Source organism: Aulonocara sp. 'chitande type north' Nkhata Bay, linkage group LG5 (assembly GCF_057382095.1).
Source record: "Aulonocara sp. 'chitande type north' Nkhata Bay isolate Kocher_YH1m ecotype deep benthic linkage group LG5, A_spYH_male_GT1.1, whole genome shotgun sequence".
Lineage (NCBI taxonomy): Eukaryota > Metazoa > Chordata > Actinopteri > Cichliformes > Cichlidae > Aulonocara > Aulonocara sp. 'chitande type north' Nkhata Bay.
Genome location: NC_141348.1, coordinates 48,437,418 through 48,460,882, shown reverse-complemented (window position 1 = coordinate 48,460,882; position 23,465 = coordinate 48,437,418). Strand labels below are relative to the sequence as shown.

The following is a 23,465-nucleotide window of genomic DNA, read 5'->3' as shown; positions in this document are numbered from 1 at the left end:
GTGATGCAGAGAATGTATTTAAATCATATAATTAATTGAATAAACCTCAAAAGAAACGCTCCTAAAAGCTTTGAAACTTTAAATCCAATGAACACAACCAAACACTGTGAAGATTCTCATCTGACAAATTGATCTTTTGATCAATCTGTCTCATACACACTAATATTTTGTGAACCTGCCTTTAGCTTAGACTTAGCACTGAAACACAGTATATTTTCAATGAGCTTATGCAATGTCACAGCATGTACAGCATGTGAGGTAAATCCCCTGTTGAGTTTGTAAGTTTGCTCAGAAATAAACAGTGTCTAAACTTTATGGTTGTTTCATTTTATGCAACACATGACTTACTACATGGTGGAGAAACCTTTGCTAGTAAGCACAATAATAAGACATTTCTCATGGTTTGTCGTCACGTTTGCACACATCTCAGGAGGTATTTTGGCCCGCTGCTTTTTACAAAAACTCTAAATCCTTCAGGTTTCTTCACTTTCACGTAGCACCTCCATGCTTGAGCTCCCTCCTCAGATTATCTAAAGAATTGATGTCTGAAGACTGGCCAGGTCACTCCACAATCTTAATTTTCCTTTTCTTTAGCTACTCTTTTGTTGTCTTGGTGATACGTTTTGGGACATTGTCATCCATCTACTACTCATCTTCGATGTTCTTGCTGAAGAAGAGAGGTTTGGGGTACCTGGTCCCCTCTACTGGCCCCTTGGTGAAGTCATCCTGTACCCTTCGCAAAAAAAAAAACGCCCCAAAGATGAATGTGTTCACCTCTGTGTTTGACTGTGGGGATGGTGTTCTTTCGGCCATTCTCAGCATTTCTCTTCCTCCAAACACGGCAGAAAAGCTACATTATGGTTTTATCACACCTCAGCACTTTCGCCCGAGCCTTCTCTGACTCACTTATATTTTCAGTGGCAAACTTAAGACAGTCCTGTAGTTGCAAGATTTCAGTCCATTGCAGTCTAGTGTGTTACCAGTGGTGTTGTTGGTGACTGTGGTTCCAGCTACCTTCAGATCATTAACAAGCTCCTCCTGTTTAGTTTCATCCCTTTCTTGTGATCATCTACGCCCCATGATAGGACTGGGACAAATCATACCGTTCACTGTAATGTTGGGCAATGATAAGAAAATGAAATATCGCGATAGAATATGGGTAAAACGCGCATGCGCAGTGCCTTTGTTTTCATACGCACATGGTGGAAAAAGCATGGCAGTGACGCAGAATAAGAAGGGCGAATGCGGATCGTTGAATGAAACGGATGAACCAGAATTGGTTTGTAAAAATGCTGCAGCTTCAGTGGTGTGGAACTGGTTTAGCTTTCGTCCGTCAGATACACAACAAAACACTATTTTTGGTAGAGCATGCTAGCAGGCCGTCATTATTACAGTTATTACCAAAACGATTTGATGTGGTACACGGCGCTCAAAAGTCTGTCAAAATTTTTTTTAGTACGACTTTGCTAAGCTACGAAGCCGCACCGCTTGATGGATTGTCGGAGTATTACAGCTATTGTAGGCAGGAGCCTCGCGGAGTGATACATACTGCGCTTCAACATAATATTACCGTATTGTGTGTGTATAAACTATTTTTAAGTTTTGTGGATATTATACATGGTTATGCTGAGTTTCCACTGGAAATGCCTTTTGGTTAAACTGTCAGCAAAGAATTTGCATTTGCACTGTTACATTTTTATATAACTTTAATGCACTTAAAAAACAGCTGCTTGTTTAATTGATGGGGTATTTTTTGCACTAAAAAAAAAGTTGTGGAGTTGTAAATTACTGATGTAATCTGTGTCTCAAACTGCCATAGAGCTGGTCTGGAGGAACAAGAATTCTGGTTGGTATTCCAATGACATTCAAAATCAATTCATGAATTTCATGTAATGATGTACGAACCAAAAATAAAATTCACATAGATTCCACTGAATGTCGTAGCAAATATGGAGGAAAAGCACAGCTTTAAAATTAGCTTGAAGTTTTAGTTGAATTAGTTTTGAACAATTCACTTACAACTACGACATCGCAGTTGTAGGTTTCTTGTTCGCGTGGCCGCTATCTTGGCTCAGTGTTTACTGTGATTGCTTTGCAAGGGCCAGCAGTAGCAGAGTTGGAGTGGTTTATGCCCCAGTGTCTAAATAAATGGTGCGGCAGTCCGAGCCACAAATTGAATGCCTGTGTCTGACTGGTCTCTCTACAGTGCACCCCAATCAATCACAAGATCACACAATGCAGTCCAGGGTGTAGGGAGACCCCTGCACTGGTTAAGGTTTGACAAACAAGTCTAAGTCTGCAGCTTCACCTCCTCAGCTCAGGCCTGAAAATTTGTTTTCTGCTCTTGATTTCACTCTTTATTAGCTCAGATTAGTTCTCCACAATCTGGACTCTGTTCAGTTCAGCTGCATGCTCTGCAAAGCCACCAAGCCACCCGCTCTTCGCACATTCAGTCACAGCGTTCCTGCTCTGGCTCTGCTCAAATCTCATCCTCAGCTTGACAGTAATTATTCATCTTTTATTTAACTACAGTCCCATATGTGTTCATTTATCAATCTCATATAGAGAGCTCTGGCTCACATTATAGAAGCCTTCAATGTCTGTAAACAATAATGTTGCTAGGCAACCAAGCCTTAATTTCTATGGGGTAACAATGGCATCCTCGGCAGTTCTAGGTAAATGCAGTCATGTGTGCGTTTTTCCTTTTTAATCCCACACAGCGAATAATTCAATATTTGAGGAATAAGCACATTAAGGTTTTAATTTAACAGAGTCACACAATATTTAAAATTCCAAAAGGGTCAAAACAAAGCCCTTATCAACTCTGATGTTAAAAAAGGAACATCAAATAAATATTTGCTGTGGTTCAGTAAAAGTTCTCCCACGTAGACAAACCTACAAGTTACTTAGAAAGTAGGTTCTTCCAAGCGTTCTGTCAGAAACAACAATTGCAGTTATTTGTTCTCTAAAATGCCAAAAAACAAATCTTACCACAGAAAGCGATGTAGAGCTCATGCTCAGTCTTATGGCCGATCTCCTCCTGCGTGGCTACACAGAGGAAGGGGCTGATGTTTGTCCTGGTCACCGTGGTGAGGAGGGTGATGTTATAGCGCTCTCCTGTGTGTGACACCTGTGGCTCCTCAGCAGGAAGGATGTTCCCATCCCCATCCCTCCACTCTACTTTAGGCTTTGGAAAAGCACCTCTGACCTCACACTTCAGCCGCGCCTCGTCCTCTGTGATTTTCAGGACATGAATGAGTGGCTTCGGAGCTGCACCTGTGAACACAGTAAGGCTGTGTTAATCACTTGATCAGTCTTTATCACCTCCTTTACTGTCTCAGAAAGAATAAAGAATCAGCACCTGCTTAACACCACAGCACTACAACGCTGAATACTGCAAAGAAATGTTTGTATTTGTTAAGCTAAATTACAACGTGAATAACAAATTAATGTGTCACTGCTCTCAATTACTTTTAATTAAAAAAAAAAGTGTGATCTCTTCTGAAGAAAAACTACAATTATAGTAATTGGTCTTTAAACTGACTGATTCATTAAACATATGTTAGGAAACAAATCGATCCCAGCACCTCACTAAGTCCTTATAAAAAGAAAAACTAACACTGATGTGGGTTCACAGAGGGCTTAGACAACATTAGCACATAAGCTAGGGTTAGCTTAACATAGTGTGTGTGTGTGTGTGTGTGTGTGTGTGTGTGTGTGTGTGTGTGTGTGTGTGTGTGTGTGTGTGTGTGAAATCGTCAAAATCAGAAGCAAACACTTTGTCGAGGGTGTTGTGCAAAGTTTTTTCCACAAACTCAAGTTTTCAAACTGTTCCAACGACTCCATCTATGTATCCTTATATCTCTGAGCTTCTGTGCTGGAACATCATTAAACATCATGGTTCACTGCAGCGGCCAGGGCAAGAACTTATTAAGTTGCAAAACCATGAGGTGCATGACGCACCACAAAGATTGTGTTGTGTGACACATGATGTGATGTGAAAATCAATGCACAACACAACTGACACGTCGAGCATAACCAGCATAACTTAGCTACACAGCACGTACCTGACACCAGGACCTGCACTGCCATCTTCAAATCCACATCACAGTTATACTAATTCTCAGGTTTATAATATATTTGCTGCTCTCAGGTGTTTACAGTGCAGGAGAGTCATACTGTATGTGCGTCAGCTTAAACATGACGTGCAAATGCAGCAACAGAATGATGATATACCATGTTTGTACGCCACAACACTTTCAGCAACAGCCTATTCACATTTTTAAAAAAGGTCGGGTGCTGTGTCAGTCTTCAAGGCGACAACAATAAACAGTGATACTGAAGTCAGGTTCAGGACAGATTTCTCCTTATCTGTCATTACTGACAGGACCACACATTTCAGTGATATCTTAATAAATAAATTGTTTATGGCAAGTGTGATGGCTGCATGCAACCACACAATTGAGATACTTAGGTAATATTCATTTGGTCTTTTGTCTTATGTTTACATTATGCTCTAAGGCTTCTGTGATCATAAGTTAACTAATTTGATATTTTGAGTTTACCTATAATGCATGACAGCACTAAGCTATAGCCCAAATGGTGGCATAGACTTTGCTTTGCATTGTTTGTTATTTTATATAGGTATATGTTATATTGATTATATTTCTGCTCTTTCTGAGTTACCTGACCTCTTGTAATCATCTTGTCCTTTTTGGGGGTATAATGAAACCCATTTTTTTTGAAGATTACATTTGTGCCTGTGTGTTCCTGGCTGCTTGGATCATGACAGCAAGTTTAAACATGTTTGACAGATGCTGAGGCTAACAAATGTGTATCTACACAACTTACAGATGTAGACAACAGCATCATTACTCACCTAGAATTTCACAGACTCTGTCTCTCATCACAGGCTCTGCAAGACAAATAATAGGCACATGACTATGGGCTCAAATTGTGGTCATAAATATCTTGTACTTGTAAATAAAATGCGTAAAATGCGTATTTGTGAACAGAGTTTTGTAATCTTGTAAACCAAAATATGTGAAAATTTTATGTTTGTGCATCTACAGATGCACATTTGTTTGTGTGTAAAAAAGATTTATGTTTGTAAAAAATACACGAGTTACAAATTTTTTTTGTTGTTAAGGTCTGCTTACAGATACAAAGCAGAAAACTACGTGTAACTGGGCTTTAGAGTGCAACCAATTTGGTTGCAAATATGACCAAATTTTTCCATGGTGCGACTAAAAAAATCCTAGGTCACACCGGTGCGACCAACTTTTCGAGTGAAAAAAATTAAATATAAATATATAAATATAAAAAATATAAATTCTCCTCAACTCTGAAAGTCTCCATGTGGTCAACAACTGACACATTATGCTCCTATCGTGGTCTAAACCAATCAGAGATAGTCAGGGCTATCAAGCCAACAGCCCAAAGATTCTGATGCATTGGCGGCTCCGCGCTTTGTGTTTACGTCTTTTTTGTGCTGATTCTGAGCTGCAGGTTTTGTCTTTCTCCATCCAAAATTCACTGAACCAGCAGCAAAAGAAGCAGCAAACTATGATTCACATTTGATAAATGTCGTCATTAATTCCCTCTGACTTTTGCCGTTTTGCTTCCACCACAATAAAATCACACTTCATGCACAGCTCTCTCTCTCTCTCTCTGGAGAGAGTTCGCTGGAACTTTCCATTTAATGCCATTCTGAAGTTATGGAAAGACAAGCTCCTATAAACAAAGTCAAAAGGCTTTTACTCTGAAATGCAAAACGAGATTGATTTGAGATTGAGATGTTACCACTGTAGAGGTTGTGTATGGTTTGCATGAACTCAATTACAAAACAGTAATTGTCCTGTTAACAGCATCCGTTTTTAATTATTAAAAGTACCAAATAAACAATTATAACTACGATATTGACGTGATAAAACTGTGGGGTTGTATACTGTCAATGTAGAGTGAAATGATCTTGTGGAAACAGCAACTTTGCTTTTAATGGGATTCTGAAGTCAGTGAAAGAGTGGGACATACATGGGCAATTTCAACGGGCCATTACTTTCAAAGGCAAAATCAAGGAGACTTGAAATTGACTTGATATCCCCGTGATAGTGTACACTGTCGATCTTGAGTGAAATTATCCCGTGGAAACAGCAATTTTCATTTTTATAAAATTCTGAAATAATTGAAAGAGTATATCACATATGGGCAAATTCGACAGGCCATTAATTTGAAAGGCAAAATCAGACCAATTTGAAATTGACATGGTTTTACTGTCGGGTTGGATACTGTTGATCTAAAGTGGAATTATCCTGTGGAAACAGCATATTTCAATTTAAGAGCATTTTGAAATCGTTAAAAAGAGTATATCTTTTATGGTTAATTTGAAAAGTCTTTTATACTGGAAAGCAAAATCAGCCTGACTCAAAATTGACATAGTATCATAGTGGGGTTGGATACTTTTGATCTAACATGGATTCATCCTGTGGAAACAGCAAATTTCAATTTAAGAGCATTTCGAAATCATTAAAAGAGTAGGTCGTCTACGGGCAATTTGAAAAGGCTTTTTTTTTGGGAAGGCAAACTCAGAGTGACTTGATCTTGACATGGTATCACTGTGGGGTTGGATACTGTTGATCTAAAGTGGAATTATCCTGTGGAAACATGAATTTTTCATTTAAGAGCATTTTGAATCTGTTAAATGAGTAAGTCATATATGGGCAGTTTCAATGGGCCATTACTTTGAAAGGCAAAACCAGAATGACTTGAAATTGATATGGTAACATTGCAAGGCTGGATACTATTGATCTAAAGTGGAATTACCCTGTGGAAACAGAAATTTTCCATTTTAGAGCATTCTGAATTTGTTCCAAGAGTAAATCATATATGGGCAATTTGAAAAGTCTTTTATTTTGGAAGGCAAAATCAGACTGACTTGATATTGATATGGTGTCACTGTGGGGTTGGATATTGTTGATCTAAAGTGGAATTACCCTGTGGAAACAGCAATTTTCAGTTTTTAGAGCATTCTGAAACCACTGAAAGTTAGGTCTTAAATGGGCAATTTCAACAGGCCATTAATTTGAAAGGCAAAATCAGAATGACTTGATATTGATATGGTATCACTGTGGGGTTGTATACTGTTGATCTAGAGTAAAATTATCCTGTGGAAACAGCAATTTTCATTTTTAGAGCATTTTGAAATCGTTAAAAGAGTAGGTTGTCCATGGGCAATTTGAAAAAGCTTTTATTTTGGAAGGCAAAATCAGACTGACTTGATATTGATATGGTGTCACTGTGGGGTTGTATACTGTTGATCTAAAGTGGAATTACCCTGTGGAAACAGCAATTTTCCTTTTTAAAGCATTCTGAAATCACTGAAAGTTACGTCTTAAATGGGCAATTTCAACAGGCCATTAATTTGCAAGGCAAAATCAGACTGACTTGATATTGATATGGTATCATTGTGGGTTTGCATACTCTTGACCCAGATTGAAATTATCCTGTGGAAACAAGAATTTGTCTTTTTAGAGAAATCAGAATTCATTGAAAGATTATTTCCCATATGTGCAATTTGAAAGGGCTCTTATTTTGAAAGGCAAAATCATAATGACTTAAGATTAACCTAGTATCACTGTGGGATCGAATACTGTCAATATAGATAGTAATTATTCTGTAGAAACAGCAATTTTCCATTTTATAGCTTTCTGAAATCATTGAAAACACACACAGATATATGGTCAATTTGAAAGGGCCATTATTTTGAAAGGGAAAATAAGAATGATTGATATTGACATGGTATCACTATGGGGTTGCATACTGTCAATATAGACTGCAACTAGTCTGTGGAAATGTGAATTTTCCATTCTGAATTAATTGGAAAAAGTAGTTCAAAAATAAACATTGAGGGCTTTTACTTTGAAATCCAAAAGGAGATGGCTTTAATATCCGGTTGTTCAGTCTGACGTCACTAGCCGTGTCTGGGTCTAAACTCCGCTGCAGGTCCATATATCAAACGATCACTATGGCATTACTGAGAGTTGAAAAACTGTCTAAAGTCTTTCATCTTTAATAAAATGATCAGCGTTCTGCTCTACCAGGTGTAACAATTGAGTTTAACATCCAGGCATCCATGAAAACGGAATTTATGACATTTAACGAGAAGGGTCTGGCTGCAGCCACTGTGGAGCTCCACAGTAACCGGATACACGTGACCTCCACACTAACCGGAAACACGTGACCTACACAGTAGCCGGAAACACGTGACCTCCACAGTAGCCGTAAACACGCATGGAAACCGTGGAAGTTTTGCAAGTTGATCGCAAAGGTTGGTTAAGTCTTTCTTAAATAAGTTTGCCGTTAGTGATTTCATAATTCTAGGAATCGTCTAGTTTTCTTACAATGATCATGTTGCCACTTTTTTTGCGTTACAACAACATTCCTCCTTATTTTAATGTTTTTTCATCGTGCTCCATGGCAGAGAAACGCACAGATATGCTTTTTCCTGGGCCTGGTTTCAGTAAGAGAGCTGGATTAACTTCTTCTGTGGGCGAGAAGAAGCAAAAACCACATTTTGCATTAGAGTATGATTTATTGTTGGCGTCAGAGATGCGAAATAATGAATACTTCAATACTGTACTTAAGTAGAATTTTCTGGTATCTTTACTTTACTGCTGTACTTTTTTGTGCCTACTGTATACTTCTTTATACTTCTACTTCTCACATTTTAGCACGCGTATCTGTACTTTGTAATGCGTACATTTGTAAATCAGCCCCCTGCACGCGTGCTTTGGACGCAAGATTACTTCAAAATTTTGTACATAAATTATATTTTAGACCCTGTACTTCTTACTTCGACTTAACTAAAAAGTTGAGTCAGTGCTTTTTAAACAGAGGTATCTAAACTGTAGTAAGGAACGTGTGTACTTGTGACACCTTTGGTTAGCGTCAACACTGTAAATTTCGTTACAAACAGATTTATATATTTATCAATACTTCTATTTGTCATTCTTTTCTGTACAGCTTTTTTATTGGCCAGATTTTAGTTAGCCCCTGTTCAATTGACTGTTACATGTCAATAGAAACATGTCTCACAAGTTAAAGTGTCTTGTAATATATTTGTGGGGTTTTTTTCAAGGATTTTCTTCCCAAATCTATTACATGCCAACTGTAAATTGTTATTTCTGCTAAAACCTTAACTTAAATGTGTATATGGTGTTTATCTGTTTCTCTCTCTGTTTTAGATGCACTTATCAATCTGGAATTCGGGCTTGAAGCCGGAATTGCAGGAATGCAACACGTGTTGCAGAGGACTTTTTCACTGCCCTCTGTGCCCCACTTTCAGCCCTGCTGTCAGGGCAAAGATTGAGGAGCATCTCAGTGTGCATATAAAAAATGCTTTGCCTTTCAAAGGTATGTTTGTATTAAATATACTTTATAGTTATAAATATGCACTTTTTTAAGCACTTCTGCAGTATCTTTGTTGACTTAAAAGTTGCTGTTGATATTGTACAGTTCAGTGCATTCATCTGCAACAAAAATAGTGTTTTTATAAAATATATTTTTATTTACTTTTCACCACTTTTCTTGACATAACATTTGTGATCCATACCATTTAACTTTCATTATTGAGGTTGGCTTGGATGTTTTTGTTAACATGTACAATCTGATTGTTAGACAAATTGATTGCATTCTATACAACTACATTTAAATTACATCTGTTTGTTTGTTTGTTTTTTTCTCTTACAGATAAAATGATATGCCGGTGCAGGCTGCCTTGTAGGACAACAGGACACTTTCACTGCCCTGTCTGTAATCTTACAATCATACGGCGTGGGGATATGGCAAGGCATTTATTGTCTTGTCAGCATTCTTCAATACCAAGTCAGCCACCACTATCAGGACTGCTCCCCGCTGAACTCTCCGAGGAGCCCCGTATTCCTCCGGCAGTACTCTTCGAGGAGCCCCGTCTCCCCCCCAAGGTTTTGTCTTTGGGATCGGAACCATTTTCTGACTCTTTGTTAGAACATTCATATGCTCTACCCTCTGCGTTCAATAAAACTGCAGCTGATGGAAAGTCCATGAATTTGACATGCCCTCACTGTGGCCTTACTCTTCGTACCAAAAACTACAAGGCTCACATGATGAGGAAGCACTCCAACCAATCAATAGATGTTTGCCTGGCCAGTCATCTGCAGTGTGTTTGTGTAGATGAAACTACAGGGTTATTTGCTGTGCAGAGAACTGGCCATGGGTTTTCTGTGCCAGTTCACGTTCAGAGGAAAACATGGGGGGTGTCTCACAATATCAGATGTGAGCTGGAGGAATGTCAGCAATACCAGTTGCTGGCCCAGCGGAGCGGACTAGGCTTCAGTTTATGTGAGCACCTTCGCTCACTAGATTACTGCCGAGAAACTGTAAAGGAGGTTTTTCTTCAAGAGCACATCGTGATGGAAATGGTGGACCTTAAATTTTTTGGAGAGGCCAAAGCTGCTACATGCATAAAGAGACAGAAAGCTGCCCAGATGGCACATGCTCCACTTTGTGTGAGGGTGGATTTTGGTGGATCCTCAACACAGATCTGTTTGTCTGTATTTGAGCCGGAAATACACAGTTTCTGCCGTCTTGGCAGAATATTTGTGACTTACAATGCTCTGAGGAACACCTGGCATTGTGCTTGTGCAAAGCCTCGAATATCATGTCCTCATAAAAACATAGCTAAATGGCATCTCTTCCAGACACAGAGAGACATCTTCAAATCAACTGTACCACTATCATCAGGCACCCCATCACAGATGACTCAGGAGAGTTCTTCCTTTGAGGACAATGCTGCCGTCGAAAGGAGTATACGCTATATTTTTAAAGAGAAAAAAATACCTGGATCTCTTCCAGAAAATGTCATCTCACAGAAAATGGATCATCAGAAACAGCTCTTTCCATGTGAAACGTTGTGCCAGGTGTGCCCAGAGCACCCAAAACTTGATGAGGCTGTTCTAGTTACCAATAAAGCGAGGATTGTCAGCATGATGGGAGTGATTGAGAGTAAGTTTTAATGAATAAGATTAAACATCAGTGTGAAATAATTAGTTATAATTGTTCCTATACTAATGTTTTGACATTAATGTGATTTGTCTTTAACAGATGTTTCAACACACCATAGATCGTGTCCTCGGTGCCACATGGTCTACAGGTACCAGGAGTGGACAGATGGGCTTCACAACTTTGACAACCATGTTGTTTTGTCTCTTGAACTTTGCCTTTTTTTGAGAGAAAATCTGCAGGTGAGGATCACAAAAATAAAATATACTCATCTGAAGATTGCTTTAAAAATGTGTTTGTGTCATTATGATATTTTGGTGACCAAATTTAAATATCTGTGTAATCATAGTCTTCTTCACCCTTTTGTCATATTACAGAACCATGTATCTGCTTCAAGGGTCATTGACTCATTGGAGGGCTTAAGAAGAGTGAAGTTTCCTTCTCGGGATACCATTTTTCATGCTTATTGCCATTTTGAGGCTTTGACTGACGCAGAATACATGTACTCCTGCATAAACTGTGGGTTTCACCCCCCTGTGGTAGTTATGGACTTACACAGAAAAGGGGTGTTCAAGTTAGCAGGTAAGTTTAATGTACATTTGTGTATATATTTCATTGTGTACATTATGTGCATGTTTTCATGAGTCAATTTATTATAGTGAGTGACCTCAAAGCCCCGGAAGACTTCAATGGTGAACATGACATTGAAGGTTTTTGGAACTCTATTCACCTGGAAATGATAAGCCGTGGTTTTTTTCCAAGTGAGTGATGGCAAAAACTTTTTGAAAGTCATTCAGTGTTTTAAAGTAATTTAGATTGTAATTAAAAACATGCCATTTTCTGTAGGCGGTGTGAAGAATCCATTTTCCGTTCCACCAAGTTACACGCACTGGGCACCATGGATCGGGAGTGAAACTCGAACAAGTGACATTGTGCTTAACACAGAGTTTAAAAAAGTAGGAACAAGCTCTTCACATGAAGCAAAGCTTAGCAGTGTCACAGAAGACCGTCTGTTGGATGAACTTGCCAAACAAAAGGTAACATTGCTTTGAAGTTTTCAGAATATGACATAAAGTTCTGGGGTTGTTCCATTTACAGTTTTCCCTAATTGCTGTCAGGTTGGAGTGGTAAGAAAATTGTGTAAAGCATGCAACATCGACTCCAAAGGCTCCCGCTTTGATCTCATCACCAGACTGAGGGAGAAGATGAAGAGCAGGCAGACATATGATAAGGTCTTTCAAAGCATATGGGGTGCCTCTGGTAAGCATCACTTAGCGATTATTAGAAGTAGCATTAAAAAATGTAATTACAATTACAAACAACTTTTTAAATCTTTGCTTGCAGGAGGATGGTCTGTAATACTATGTCCACATGGCATTGTATACAGTGTTAAATTTAATCTTCGTGCTGAAAGTCCCCGGGATTTTGCTGACCTTCTCCTGTCCTGGAAGCACATGCCAAACGTCTGTGTTTACGATTTTGCGAGGGGTTTGGCAGCACACACCAATTTGCGGGTTCCTGATAAACTGCCATTTCATCCACATGAAGGTCGACTTGCTGAGCCCACTGAGGAAAATGTCAAGGCTGCACAGGATGGAAGCCTGAAAGTGAATCTTCCATGGCTACATGAAAGGATGGATAGTGTAAATGAAAATCCTCATCCTGTCACTGGATCATCTGACCATTATGTCCTGTATGACAGATTTCATGAGGGAAATACAAAAGATCCCAAGGACATATTACGCAGAATTCAACTTGTCCCGGAGCTGAAAGGCTGGCTGAACAGTCAAGTTGTTGAACAGTTCTTTGCAAACATGAGGAAAAGCAATTACTTTTTAAGTAATATGAGTCCATCCACACATGTGTTTCTGATGAGAAATATAAATCATCATTATAACACTGTCACCAACAAGAAACTTCTGGAGAGGCAGCTAAGACATGGTCGACTTGGAAAGATCAATATCTCATTGTCGGCACTGGGTCAAGCTGTCGTAGGTAAGTACATGCATTGTGTCATGACCAGAACGCTACCATTGTTTACATGTTATATTTGTTCCTATCTGTGTGTGTATATTCTTTTCTTTGTGTACCTAGCCCCACAGGTGTGCAATAAACCCAGAGAAATCACAGAAACGGTGTTGAACCCAGCACCTTCAACGTCTGGTGACACTGGTAAAATTTCTTATTTTGAATAGTGATTGACATATGTACGTGAAATAATAATCTTGCATTCATTATCTTGTTGTAGTTGATGGCTCATAAAAGAATTTGTTACATGCTGTTTAAAATGAATTTCCTTCTATAGATAGTGCTTATTTTTCTTGCATTTAATATGCATTCTATGTAGTGTTTTGTCTGAAACCTGTTAAAATCCCTATAGAACCTCAGAAAAGAGTTGACAACAAGAAAGCCAATCGAAGGTCAACAGATGCAACTTTTCCTGACCCGTGTGGACCACCGTGCGAAGCTCTGACAAAGCCTGAGAACATTTTGGCCAGCCGTTCATCATGGTGTTTTGTACCGCACCCTGGCCAACAACAGCTTGTATGTTAAAGTTTTCAGATGTCGCAAAGTGCAACTTTTAGTGCTTATCTGATTTTGTCATCCACAGTCTATGACACCTATCTGTTTTTTTTTTTTTAGCTCAACTATGTTCTGGACATCAGCAGACCCAAAGATGAGCTGATTGTTGAAACGTCTTCTGGATGCCTCACGCGGTCAGATTTTTGGACACTGGGTTTAAACAAAGAAATGGAATCGACTGTAAGTATTTTTTTTCTACGAATATGAAAAAATAAAGTGTACATTCATTGTTATCATGATTTTTTTCTGTTTCAGATTGGAAATGGCTGTTTTGAGCTTATCACTAAAATTGTTCAGTCAAAGGTACTGTATGTTGTATATGATGATTGTCAAGCTTTAATTTAAAGAGCTGTTGTTTTAAATGTTTTTTTGTTTTTTTTTTTACATTCTAGGGGATAAGCATTTACATCGAAAATCTGTATGTCACCCGGACTTGGCTTGCACCCTATGGCTGTGATCCATTGCGGTCCTTTCCTGTAAGTGTACCGTCCTTTAAAGAAACAAGCAAGTAATCCAAATGATTTTTTTTATAACTTTGGTGCGAGTTCATATACAGGATACTTAAAAATACAATTCTGTTTCAGACTGATGCTCAGAGGATGGACATCATAGTTCTCCCTCTCTGGACACCTGGTCATTTCCAGTTGTGTGTAAGTCTTGTTTTTTGACACGTACAAACTGTTAGAATTTTGCTATGTGTCTGAGATGTATTCAAGCTTTTATGACGCAGTTTCAAAAGTCTTTGACTGTGATCGCTTGCAATGACATTGTTTTCAGGTTTGAAGTCATGGCTAACTGTCTTTTAGGTACTGAAGCCACCTAAAAGAGAAATCCTCTTTCTTGACCCATTATACACCAAGGCAGGATTTGGTGGCCAACAATATGTTTCACTTTTGAGGTCACATTTTTATAAGCATTTTTGGTTTGTTCCGGAGTTTTCAGGAACCTGTTCAGTGTTCCAGGTTAAGTGCATCCCAGATCATGTTCTGCTGATCTTGAGTGTTCACACATACAGTACACTCACATGCTTTTTCTATAAACTATATCAGCAAGTTTCTGTGTGGAGTTTGCATGTTCTCCCCATGTTTGCGTGAGTTCCCTCCGGGTACTCCGGCTTCCTCCCACCGTCTAAAGACATGCAGCTTGTGGGGATAGGTTAATTGGATAATCCAAATTGCCACTAGGTGTGAATGTGGGAGTGAATGTGAGTGTGAATGGTTGTCTGTCCCTGTGTGTTAGCCCTGCGACAGACTGGCGACCTGTCCAGTCTGTCGCCCTATGACAGCTGGGATAGGCTCCAGCGCCCCCCGTGACCCTGAAAAGGATAAGCGGAAGCGAATGGATGGATGGATATATCAGCATGATGCTTCAACATTTTATTCTCATCTTCAAATTATGATCAAGTCAGTGATACTGTCTGTAGATGAGTTTCAGACATAAATTGGGTCTTCCAGTGTTCTATTTTAACATAAAACACCATTAAAAATTATTTTATAAAATATGCCAACATTAACTTAAAGCTGTAAATGCTTTATTTTGACCAACTGTGAGCATGTGACTGTACTTTTTCATTTTGTTATGCTGTTTTTTTGAGGTCGTGTTCCTAAGGCCTGTAGTTACAGTTGGTGCTATTAGCAATAAACATTTCACACCCATCATGATCATCATCTGTTAACTTGTGAATGTAACTGTTTTTTTTAAAAAAAAAAGGAATCTTGCAGTGAAGATCATTCCCGGGCAGTGGTCAGAAAAAAAGAGCTGTGACTTGAAGGTATGTGCTAGTTTAAGTGTATGGTGAATAATATGAATTACACTAGTCTTCTTTTAAGGGATTTTATTAAAGAGCCTTTATTTTCAATGTAATACAGGGTTTTCCAAGCCAAGACTATGGAGTTGACTGTGGGATCTTCATGCTGATGGTAATTTGTCTCTTCTCTTCTTGAGATTCATACAGAAGCTAATTTAAGCTTCTAAAGAAAAATGACATTTTTATTTTTTCTTACAAATAGTCTGCTCTGTACGTGGCACTGGATGCTTCATTTGACTATACTATAGTAAGTATTCTATTTACTTTCACAGCAATGGAGTCTTGAATCTTTTGAAAGTTGTTAAATATGTTTCATATTAATATTTTACAGTCAGACATGCCCTACTTGCGTAAATGGTGGTGCTTGCTGTTGATGGAGAACTTTGATCTCAGGAGGTATTTATACTTTGACTTCTGTTCTATGTTGTGTCAAAGTTTACACACCTTAACAATATCAACATTTTCTGTTAAGCTCTGGCAAGCTATTTGCACACTGGAGAGAGGAAGCCAAAGCTGTGCTTGAAGGACAACACGTGCCCATTTTCAGAGTGAAAAAGCGCAAGTTACAGGAAGTCAGTCAGGTCAGTAATCACTTTAAACAGTAGTGTAATTACATGTTTAGTGACATTTGAATAACTGTTAAAAAACTGTTCTGCAGCAGAGAAATAACTATGTTTTTATCCCCATTTGCCTGACACAGGAGCCAGCAGTTGTTGCAGATCTGCGTCCTGCTGTGCAGTGGGTTGTCCAAAATAAGGCACTTTTCCGTGGACACGTAACAATGCCCAAATATGTGTCCTTAAATCAAGGAGACCAGCAGAGGGTCTTAAGAGACATGTCAGAGGAAGAAGACACTGGAGCAAGGGACTTGTTCCTCTTTGTTTTTCAGTTTGCAGAGGACATGGAGCTCTTTTTGAATGCATGTGCTGATGAGCAGGGGCTAAGGGTCAGTGCTATGTTTGACATGTGATGGACAAATGAAGGCACTGGCTGTGTTTGTTTGTTTGTTTGTTTGTTTAATATGTTGTTGTTGTTGTTGTTTTTGCGTAGTACAAAATTCCTATTAAACTTATTTCAAAATGTTGTTCACTTGATTCTGTGTCCATACTTATAATAAAGGATTACAGTGTAACAGCATTAAATGTAAAAGCATTTTTTTTAAACTTGTAATTTCAAAATAAAAAGCTTATTGTTGATATTAACAGTAAATAATTGTAAACAATAATATTTTCATACATTTTAAAAATTAACACTCTGGGCTCTATCCTGGCCATTTGTGGACACTTCACTTATTCTTTTTTTTGACTACTGCACTGCAGTGGAATGACACGGGTTTGATCTTAAGGATCTAATAGTTGTGTGTGTTGTGCATGACATTGCCACACAAATATCTATTTGCAAGATAGAGTAGAATAAATTATGACGCATGAAATATTACATAGGCTGCAGTGAATTTCTGTTGATACAGACTATTGAGCTTTGAGTTTCCCAGTCAAACTTAGCTTTGAAGCACCTGCTAACAACACTTTTACTCTTGTACATTTCATAACAAGACACCATAGCCAAAATATTAACAAAATATATATTATTAAAAAATTCAAAGCTGCAGCACATACAGCAACAAACATCGTTAGTAAATGTGTCCTGGAGTTTATGCAGGTGCAGAAAGTGCTGCTGCTGTAAGTCAGCCTAACAGCTTCCAGATCACTTATTTTTCTGGAAAGATGGTAGGAAGGGCATCACTGCTCATTTCTACAGAATCACAGATCTTGGAATGCAATCCCTTTGTACCATGAAACCACTTCGCAGTACTAGGAGTCCACTAAAACCTATAACGAGAGTGATCCTGGAAGAAATGGGGCACACACTAGTGACCTCAACAATTGCAAGACAGCCTTTTCCCCGATGCTCAGATGGGGAAAAAAAGGAAGTTTCATGAAAACATTAGGACTTTATCACCGTTTTATCTGAAAAGTTAATGGTAATATATAACCTAACTGGCTATAAAGAGTAAAAAATTTAGATACAATTTTGATTTTGATGAAAAGGACTGGTGCTATTTTAAAGAGTCACGTCGGTAAAAGTAGATAAATGTTTTAAGAAATCTACATTTTATAGCATTTTGTGAACATACACAAAAAGTGGCCATTTTTGGCAACAAACAAGCTGAAAGAGTTTTATATTTTTGGTTCTCCTTGAACAAAAATAATAGTGAATAATAATCAATGTTGATATTAATCAATTAGATGTCCCAGACTCTACTATTAATAATACAGCAGCCCCTCGTTTATCGCTGGTGTTACGTTCTAAAAATAACCCGCGGTAGGTGAAATCCATAGCCAAATTTATTTTTTACAATTATTACAGATGTTAAGACTGTAAAACCACTCACTACATGCTTTATACACTTTTCTCAGACAGGCATGAACATTTTCACACTTTTCTCTTTTGTTTAAACACTGTTAGAGTTCAAACCTTCGTAGAAACACAAGTCCAGTATTATGGAATGAAAACAAAAGGTGCATTTGAGGGTGCAAAACGTTTCGTCGGCATTGTTGTGTTTGTTTGGGAGAAAACTTCCAAACATACAGTACAGCACTTCAGAGTTACACTGCTAGCGATCGAAGATTTATGTAAATTCGACAAGCTAAACGCATTCTGTACTGTACAGCAGGAGTCCCCAACCTTTTTGCACCACAGACCACTTTAATGTCAGACAATATTTTCAGGGAACGACCTTTAAGGTGTCGCGGAGAAATACAACAAAAGAATTAAAAAAAGAAACTGTGGTATTTTGTAAATATAATGATAAACGTGACTTGAGCTGTGCGCCAACAACAATGACAGAGACATCCTCCTCTCTGCTTCTTAGCGCTCTCTGGTCGCTATGGTAACGCGTAAATAGTTCTTTCAAAATAAGACACACAACTACAACCATACATTTCACACCGGAGGATCAACTCTCGCGGAACGGTACCAAAAGACTCACGGACCTGGACCGGTCCGTGGGCCTATTAGGGACCGCTCCTGTACAGGAGACACTGGACTAGATTGATTGACAATGGTCTACAGCAATCAGAACGCACAACACGATGTACTGTAAAACAAATAAATAAATCAGCGAAACAGCAAGTGTCACTTTTGGCCACGAACAATTTAGGGGATGGTGAATTTTTTTGAACAAACCCAGAGTGTTAAAACCCCCCACTTAAAACCATTTTTATTTCTCAGCAGCATCAATAGTGACAAAAACGCAATTTAGTTTTCGCTGTCAAAGTAGATTTAACCGAAGTTACGTGTTTACGGCTAGTGTGGAGGTCACGTGTTTCCGGTTAATGTGGAGGTCACGTGTTTCCGGTTAATGTGGAGGTCACGTGTTTCCGGTTAGTGTGGAGGTCACGTGTTTCCGGTTACTGTGGAGCTCCACAGTGGCTGCAGCCAGGTGCTCTTGCATTTAACGGAGTTAGAAGTTAGCAGGGAGTTAGCTCGCTAGCTTCTATCTAAATATAATATAGCATGTCCTGACTGCGGGGTTTTGGAAACAAATTTAAACGTACAGCTCTGTTATCACTTCCAACATAAATGAAGACAGAAAACTAAACAGCAGTGACGTTTGTAGGGTTACTGAAGTTGGGCTAGCTGGTATATAATGATGTGCTACGTGACAGCTAGCGACACAGCTATGTTAGCATAATATAAACAAGCTAACTTTTTTTCCACTCGATAAAAGTTAACGTGAGTGTTCTCGGTGGTCAGGAACAAATGTAATCGCATGGCAGGATGCTGTAAAAGGACCAAACTTCTGCCAGGAGAACAACTGAGATAATCCATCCACAATACAAGGTTAGTCATTCATATACTGCTGCATGGGCTGGGCTGTAGTTACATCCTAGGGTTTTAAAAACTGAGCTTAAATAAATGATTAGCGGTAATAAAAGCCGAGGGAGGTCAACAGTGATTACTGACTGTTTTAGGAGCTTTTTGAGATCAAATAGAAGAAAATACATAACATTAAACATGTTAACAACACAAAAGCCATATTAAACGCAGACTACTTTAGACCCGGAAGTAGGATTCGTCGCGTCATCACTGAACAACCGGATTGACATGTTGCTACTAGAATACTAGGGTATGTCATTTGTATCCAACATTGGAGTGTGCAAACAAGACTAACTGATATTTGTGAATGTGCTCTTAATCTACTGGAAGTTGGCTTTTATTTAGAAGTCATGCTTCAGGAGCTTTTATTTTGAAATCAGGTTTCCACGTCTTTTGCCATAATACTTTGAATACACAGGGAAGGTAAAACAAAGTGGAGGCTGGCTTGACTGCAATGCTGGAATTGGAGGCTGGCTTGACACCAGTGATTTTTTTTAGTCACACCATTGATAAATTTGGTCGCACTCTAGAGCCGGGTCACACATAGTTTGTTTTTTTTGCTTTGTATCTGCAAGCATACCTCAACAAAAAAGTGAGTGAATTTGTATTTTGTTTTTCCACATGACTGTACAACTGAGTGTGGGAAAAAAACACATCAAAAAAAAAAAAGAGTGTTTAGAGAAAGGTTTTTTTCAGATGCTTCAAAACTAAAATACTCACCCACAACAAGCCTGATGTTAAATGCTTGTGTTCGCAGACGTGGAAAATCACAGGTGTAGTTTCCACTGTCAGCCACCATGGTGTTTCTGATGATTATAGATGCGTTACCAAACTGCAGCTCTAGTGGAAAATGTGAGACCCGTCCTCTGAAGTGCTCGTCTTGACCTGGAAGGCCATTATTGTAATGAATGCCACCGTTGTACATGAACACCTCCTGTCTATTTGGTGCTTTTTTCATCCAGTCAAACAGTTCTTGTTCAACACTCTCTTTGGTGTTGAGTGAGCAGGGTAGAATGGCGTCACTTCCTTCTAGTACAACCACTTTGATTTCGGAACCTGAAGGACAAAACATTTTTTAATCACAATGGGGACCAAATGGGAATAGTGAGCAATGGGGTTCCATTGCTCTGTAAAAACAGGTTACATGTAGGTTAAACAATAGCCTGGCTGCTGGCTATTATTTTTTAAAATAATTATAATAAAGTACATTTAAGCAAATGTTAGCCAAGAAAGTTCTCCACAAGACAACAATGAGACCAGATCTATTTAAAGCTTACTTTCAGAGTAGTTTAACATTTGTTCAATTTTTATTCCATTTACAGAAACATTTCACCGTCCTTTTCTACAGGTTTAGATGAATATGGTAAATGGTAAATGGCCTGTATTTATATAGCGCTTTTCTAGTCCCTAAGGACCCCAAAGCGCTTTACATATCCAGTCATCCACCCATTCACACACACATTCACACACTGGTGATGGCAGCTACAATGTAGCCACAGCCACCCTGGGGCGCACTGACAGAGGCGAGGCTGCCGGACACTGGCGCCACCGGGCCCTCTGACCACCACCAGTAGGCAACGGGTGAAGTGTCTTGCCCAAGGACACAACGACCGAGACTGTCCAAGCCGGGGCTCGAACCGGCAACCTTCCGATTACAAGGCGAACTCCCAACTCTTGAGCCACGAATTACTGTCAGGGTCCCTGTGCCTACCCAGTCGGCTCAGTATGGCTACATATGTTTTTATTTTCATTTCTCCCCCTCCTCCCTCTGCCTGGGCGGAGCTCACCTGTGGGCTCCTGCCCTTGGCCCACGCACCTGATCGCAATCACGCACCTGTGGCTCATCACCTGAGAGTGTTCCAGCTCCTTTTTAAGATGGCAGCTCTGTTTTTCTCGTCACTGGACCGTTGCCGACCCTCGTCAGTGTAACCCCAGCTAAGTTCACTCTAGAGTCTTTCTCAGCGATCTTCCTTTGTAATCCCTTCGTGTCTCTGTGTACAGATTCCCTGGACCAACCCCTGTGTTTCCCGAGCGATCGAGTGTGTGTGGAGTGTGAAGAAGAGCGTGAGGCGTGGACAGAGTGTGTGAGGACTTTCAGCGTCTTTCCCCATTTGTGTGTGGACCCCCGGAGCCTGGCTTTCCCCTCACCTTTGTAAATAGATCACCTGGTGTTGCTGTAATAAAGACTCTAGTGTTTTCAAAACTTAGAGCCTGCGCGTGAGTCCGTGCAGTCCCGTTGTGACAATTACTGAGTTGCAGTTGCACTCCTGAATAGTGGTCTGAAAAGTGTTTCGCAAGAAGTTTACAGTGAAGATGATTTTGGAACACACTCTCTTTTCTGATCTCACTACAGCCAAAGTCGCTTTCAGATGTAAATGCAACCTGTTGCATTTGTTAACACATGAGTCTGGTTTATGGTCGTGAATGTAATATAGTCACAGTCAGAAAACACTTTAAACAAAAAAAAAAAGAATTACTCAGGGTGAAAATAGAGCCAATTAGCACACAGTTGATTGACCCCTTTCTGGTCAGGATCCTTGAATCTTAGCAGGTTCATTTGTCTGCTCTCAATTGTTATTGATGCAATAGGACGAGGAAATGTTTCACCAACGTAATGAGTATAAGGGGGATTTGAGTCACGTTTCATGAAATAAACAATGCAGAAGCTTTTCTGAGCTGCCAGAGGTACCCAGACGAAAAGGGTAGAAACTGCAGAGTTCAACATGATGTATGATGAAACCAGGAGCAACTGCATCTTATCTTTTTATAATGCAAAAGTTTGGTATTGTACTCTTCCACTTTTGCAGGTAACAGACCTTAAAGGCCACCATACACAGACATCTCCTGGGTTGCACGTTATATAGCTGCTGCTCAAGCTTAAAAAAAAAGAGAAAACACTTTAAACAGCTGTATGTCTGAAATATAAGGAAAAATAAACATTTATTTAGTCAGTGTTTATAGTTTATTTTATTTATCCTATTTTATGTCTAGATAAATAGACTGGTGCAGGACCAGCATGCACATGGGAAGGTATGGGTTTTATTCACCAAATATTGCAAATATCACTACAGATGTGCTGCAGGGGTGAGGCCCTGCCAGATGTGCATGCTGACTGTTTCACCTGTAAATAATCAGCTGATTTATAGCAGCACTCACCAACAACAAGCTCAATGCGGAAGATTTTGGTTGGCTTCATTTTTGGAAAACTGCAGGTATAGTTTCCTTGGTCCTCCAGCTGAGTTTTTTTCATTGTTATGGAGGCGTTGCCATGCTTCAGCTGTTCTGGAAAATGTGAGACTCGACCTCTGAACTCTTCATCTTGACCTCTACTATATGTGCCGTCATCAAACATGAACACCACCTTTAGAGGAACTGTTCCTTCCTTCATCCAGACAAACAATTCTTTCTCAATGTTCTGATTGGTGCTGAGGGAGTAGGGTAAAATGACATCATCATCTTCCATCACAATCACTCTGCTGTCAGGTGGTCCTGAAAGACAAAACATGAATTAAACAATGTGTTCAGATACAAAGTGATGAGGATATAATGAGAGTCATTTATGAGTCAGAGACAGCCAATCAGAAGAAAGTTCACGCTTGATTTTTACTAATCATGAAAGAAAAATAAAAAATATAATCAGCAAACCTTTTCCCTATAAAAATCACATATTTTAGCTCAGTTTCCCTTCATAAAAACAAACTGATTAAACTGGTCTGGACAAAAATGATGGTACCTCTAGAAAAGAGTAAAAATAAGATGACTATAGGGACCTTAAACCGAGGTGTGTCCTGTAATTATTGTCACAGATATATTACTAACTTGTAATCAGTCTGCCTATTTAAAAGGTAAAAGTGAGATAAGGACAAAGCTGTCTCAGGTGATGAGACAGACAATTAAAGACAAGCATGTTAAAGGTAAAAGCTATAAGACTGTCTCCAAACAATTCCTGTGACTACAGTACAATGTACTGTATTAAGTTGTTATGCCCACAAGACTGTAGCCACCCTGAACGTAAGAGGAAATCTGATGACAAAGTTCATCACTAAGTTTCAAGACATAAGAGATTAGAGGTGCACTAAAGTGTCAAATCACACCAGCTGTTACTGTTTGAGCTAAAGTGGACTTAATGGAAGACGACCGAGGAGGACACCAGTGTTAA

The 23,465-nt window shown here is 39.2% G+C and overlaps 2 protein-coding genes across 4 annotated transcripts in view; one reads left to right on the top strand and one right to left on the bottom strand.

Annotated features, from left to right (window-relative positions):
* Positions 1-23,465, bottom strand: part of LOC147331608 (butyrophilin subfamily 2 member A2-like) — a 55,734-nt gene that overhangs the window by 13,335 nt on the left and 18,934 nt on the right. The window contains exons 2-3 of the mRNA XM_086294030.1: positions 22,463-22,795; positions 20,027-20,362 (exon numbers count right to left, since the gene is read on the bottom strand). Coding sequence (XP_086150156.1) covers positions 20,027-20,362; positions 22,463-22,795 — 669 coding nt within the window. The remainder of the gene's footprint in view (positions 1-20,026; positions 20,363-22,462; positions 22,796-23,465) is intronic.
* Positions 8,204-16,652, top strand: LOC147331609 (uncharacterized). 3 transcript variants are annotated; one of them, XM_086294025.1, is made up of 22 exons: positions 8,204-8,326; positions 9,243-9,411; positions 9,748-11,040; positions 11,140-11,279; positions 11,415-11,619; positions 11,697-11,798; positions 11,884-12,074; positions 12,156-12,297; positions 12,382-13,032; positions 13,132-13,209; positions 13,418-13,581; positions 13,681-13,800; positions 13,876-13,923; positions 14,013-14,096; positions 14,205-14,270; positions 14,427-14,518; positions 15,331-15,391; positions 15,489-15,539; positions 15,630-15,674; positions 15,759-15,823; positions 15,900-16,008; positions 16,128-16,652. In XM_086294025.1, exons 2-22 carry the CDS (start codon positions 9,243-9,245, stop codon positions 16,395-16,397), a joined length of 4,146 nt encoding a protein of 1,381 aa, XP_086150151.1. In that variant the 5' UTR covers positions 8,204-8,326; the 3' UTR covers positions 16,398-16,652. The 3 variants fall into 3 exon arrangements, 1 of the variants encoding a protein (XP_086150151.1); XR_015129200.1 differs by lacking the exons at positions 14,427-14,518; positions 15,900-16,008; positions 16,128-16,652 and having other exon boundaries at positions 15,759-15,801; XR_015129201.1 differs by lacking the exons at positions 14,205-14,270; positions 14,427-14,518; positions 15,900-16,008; positions 16,128-16,652 and having other exon boundaries at positions 15,759-15,801.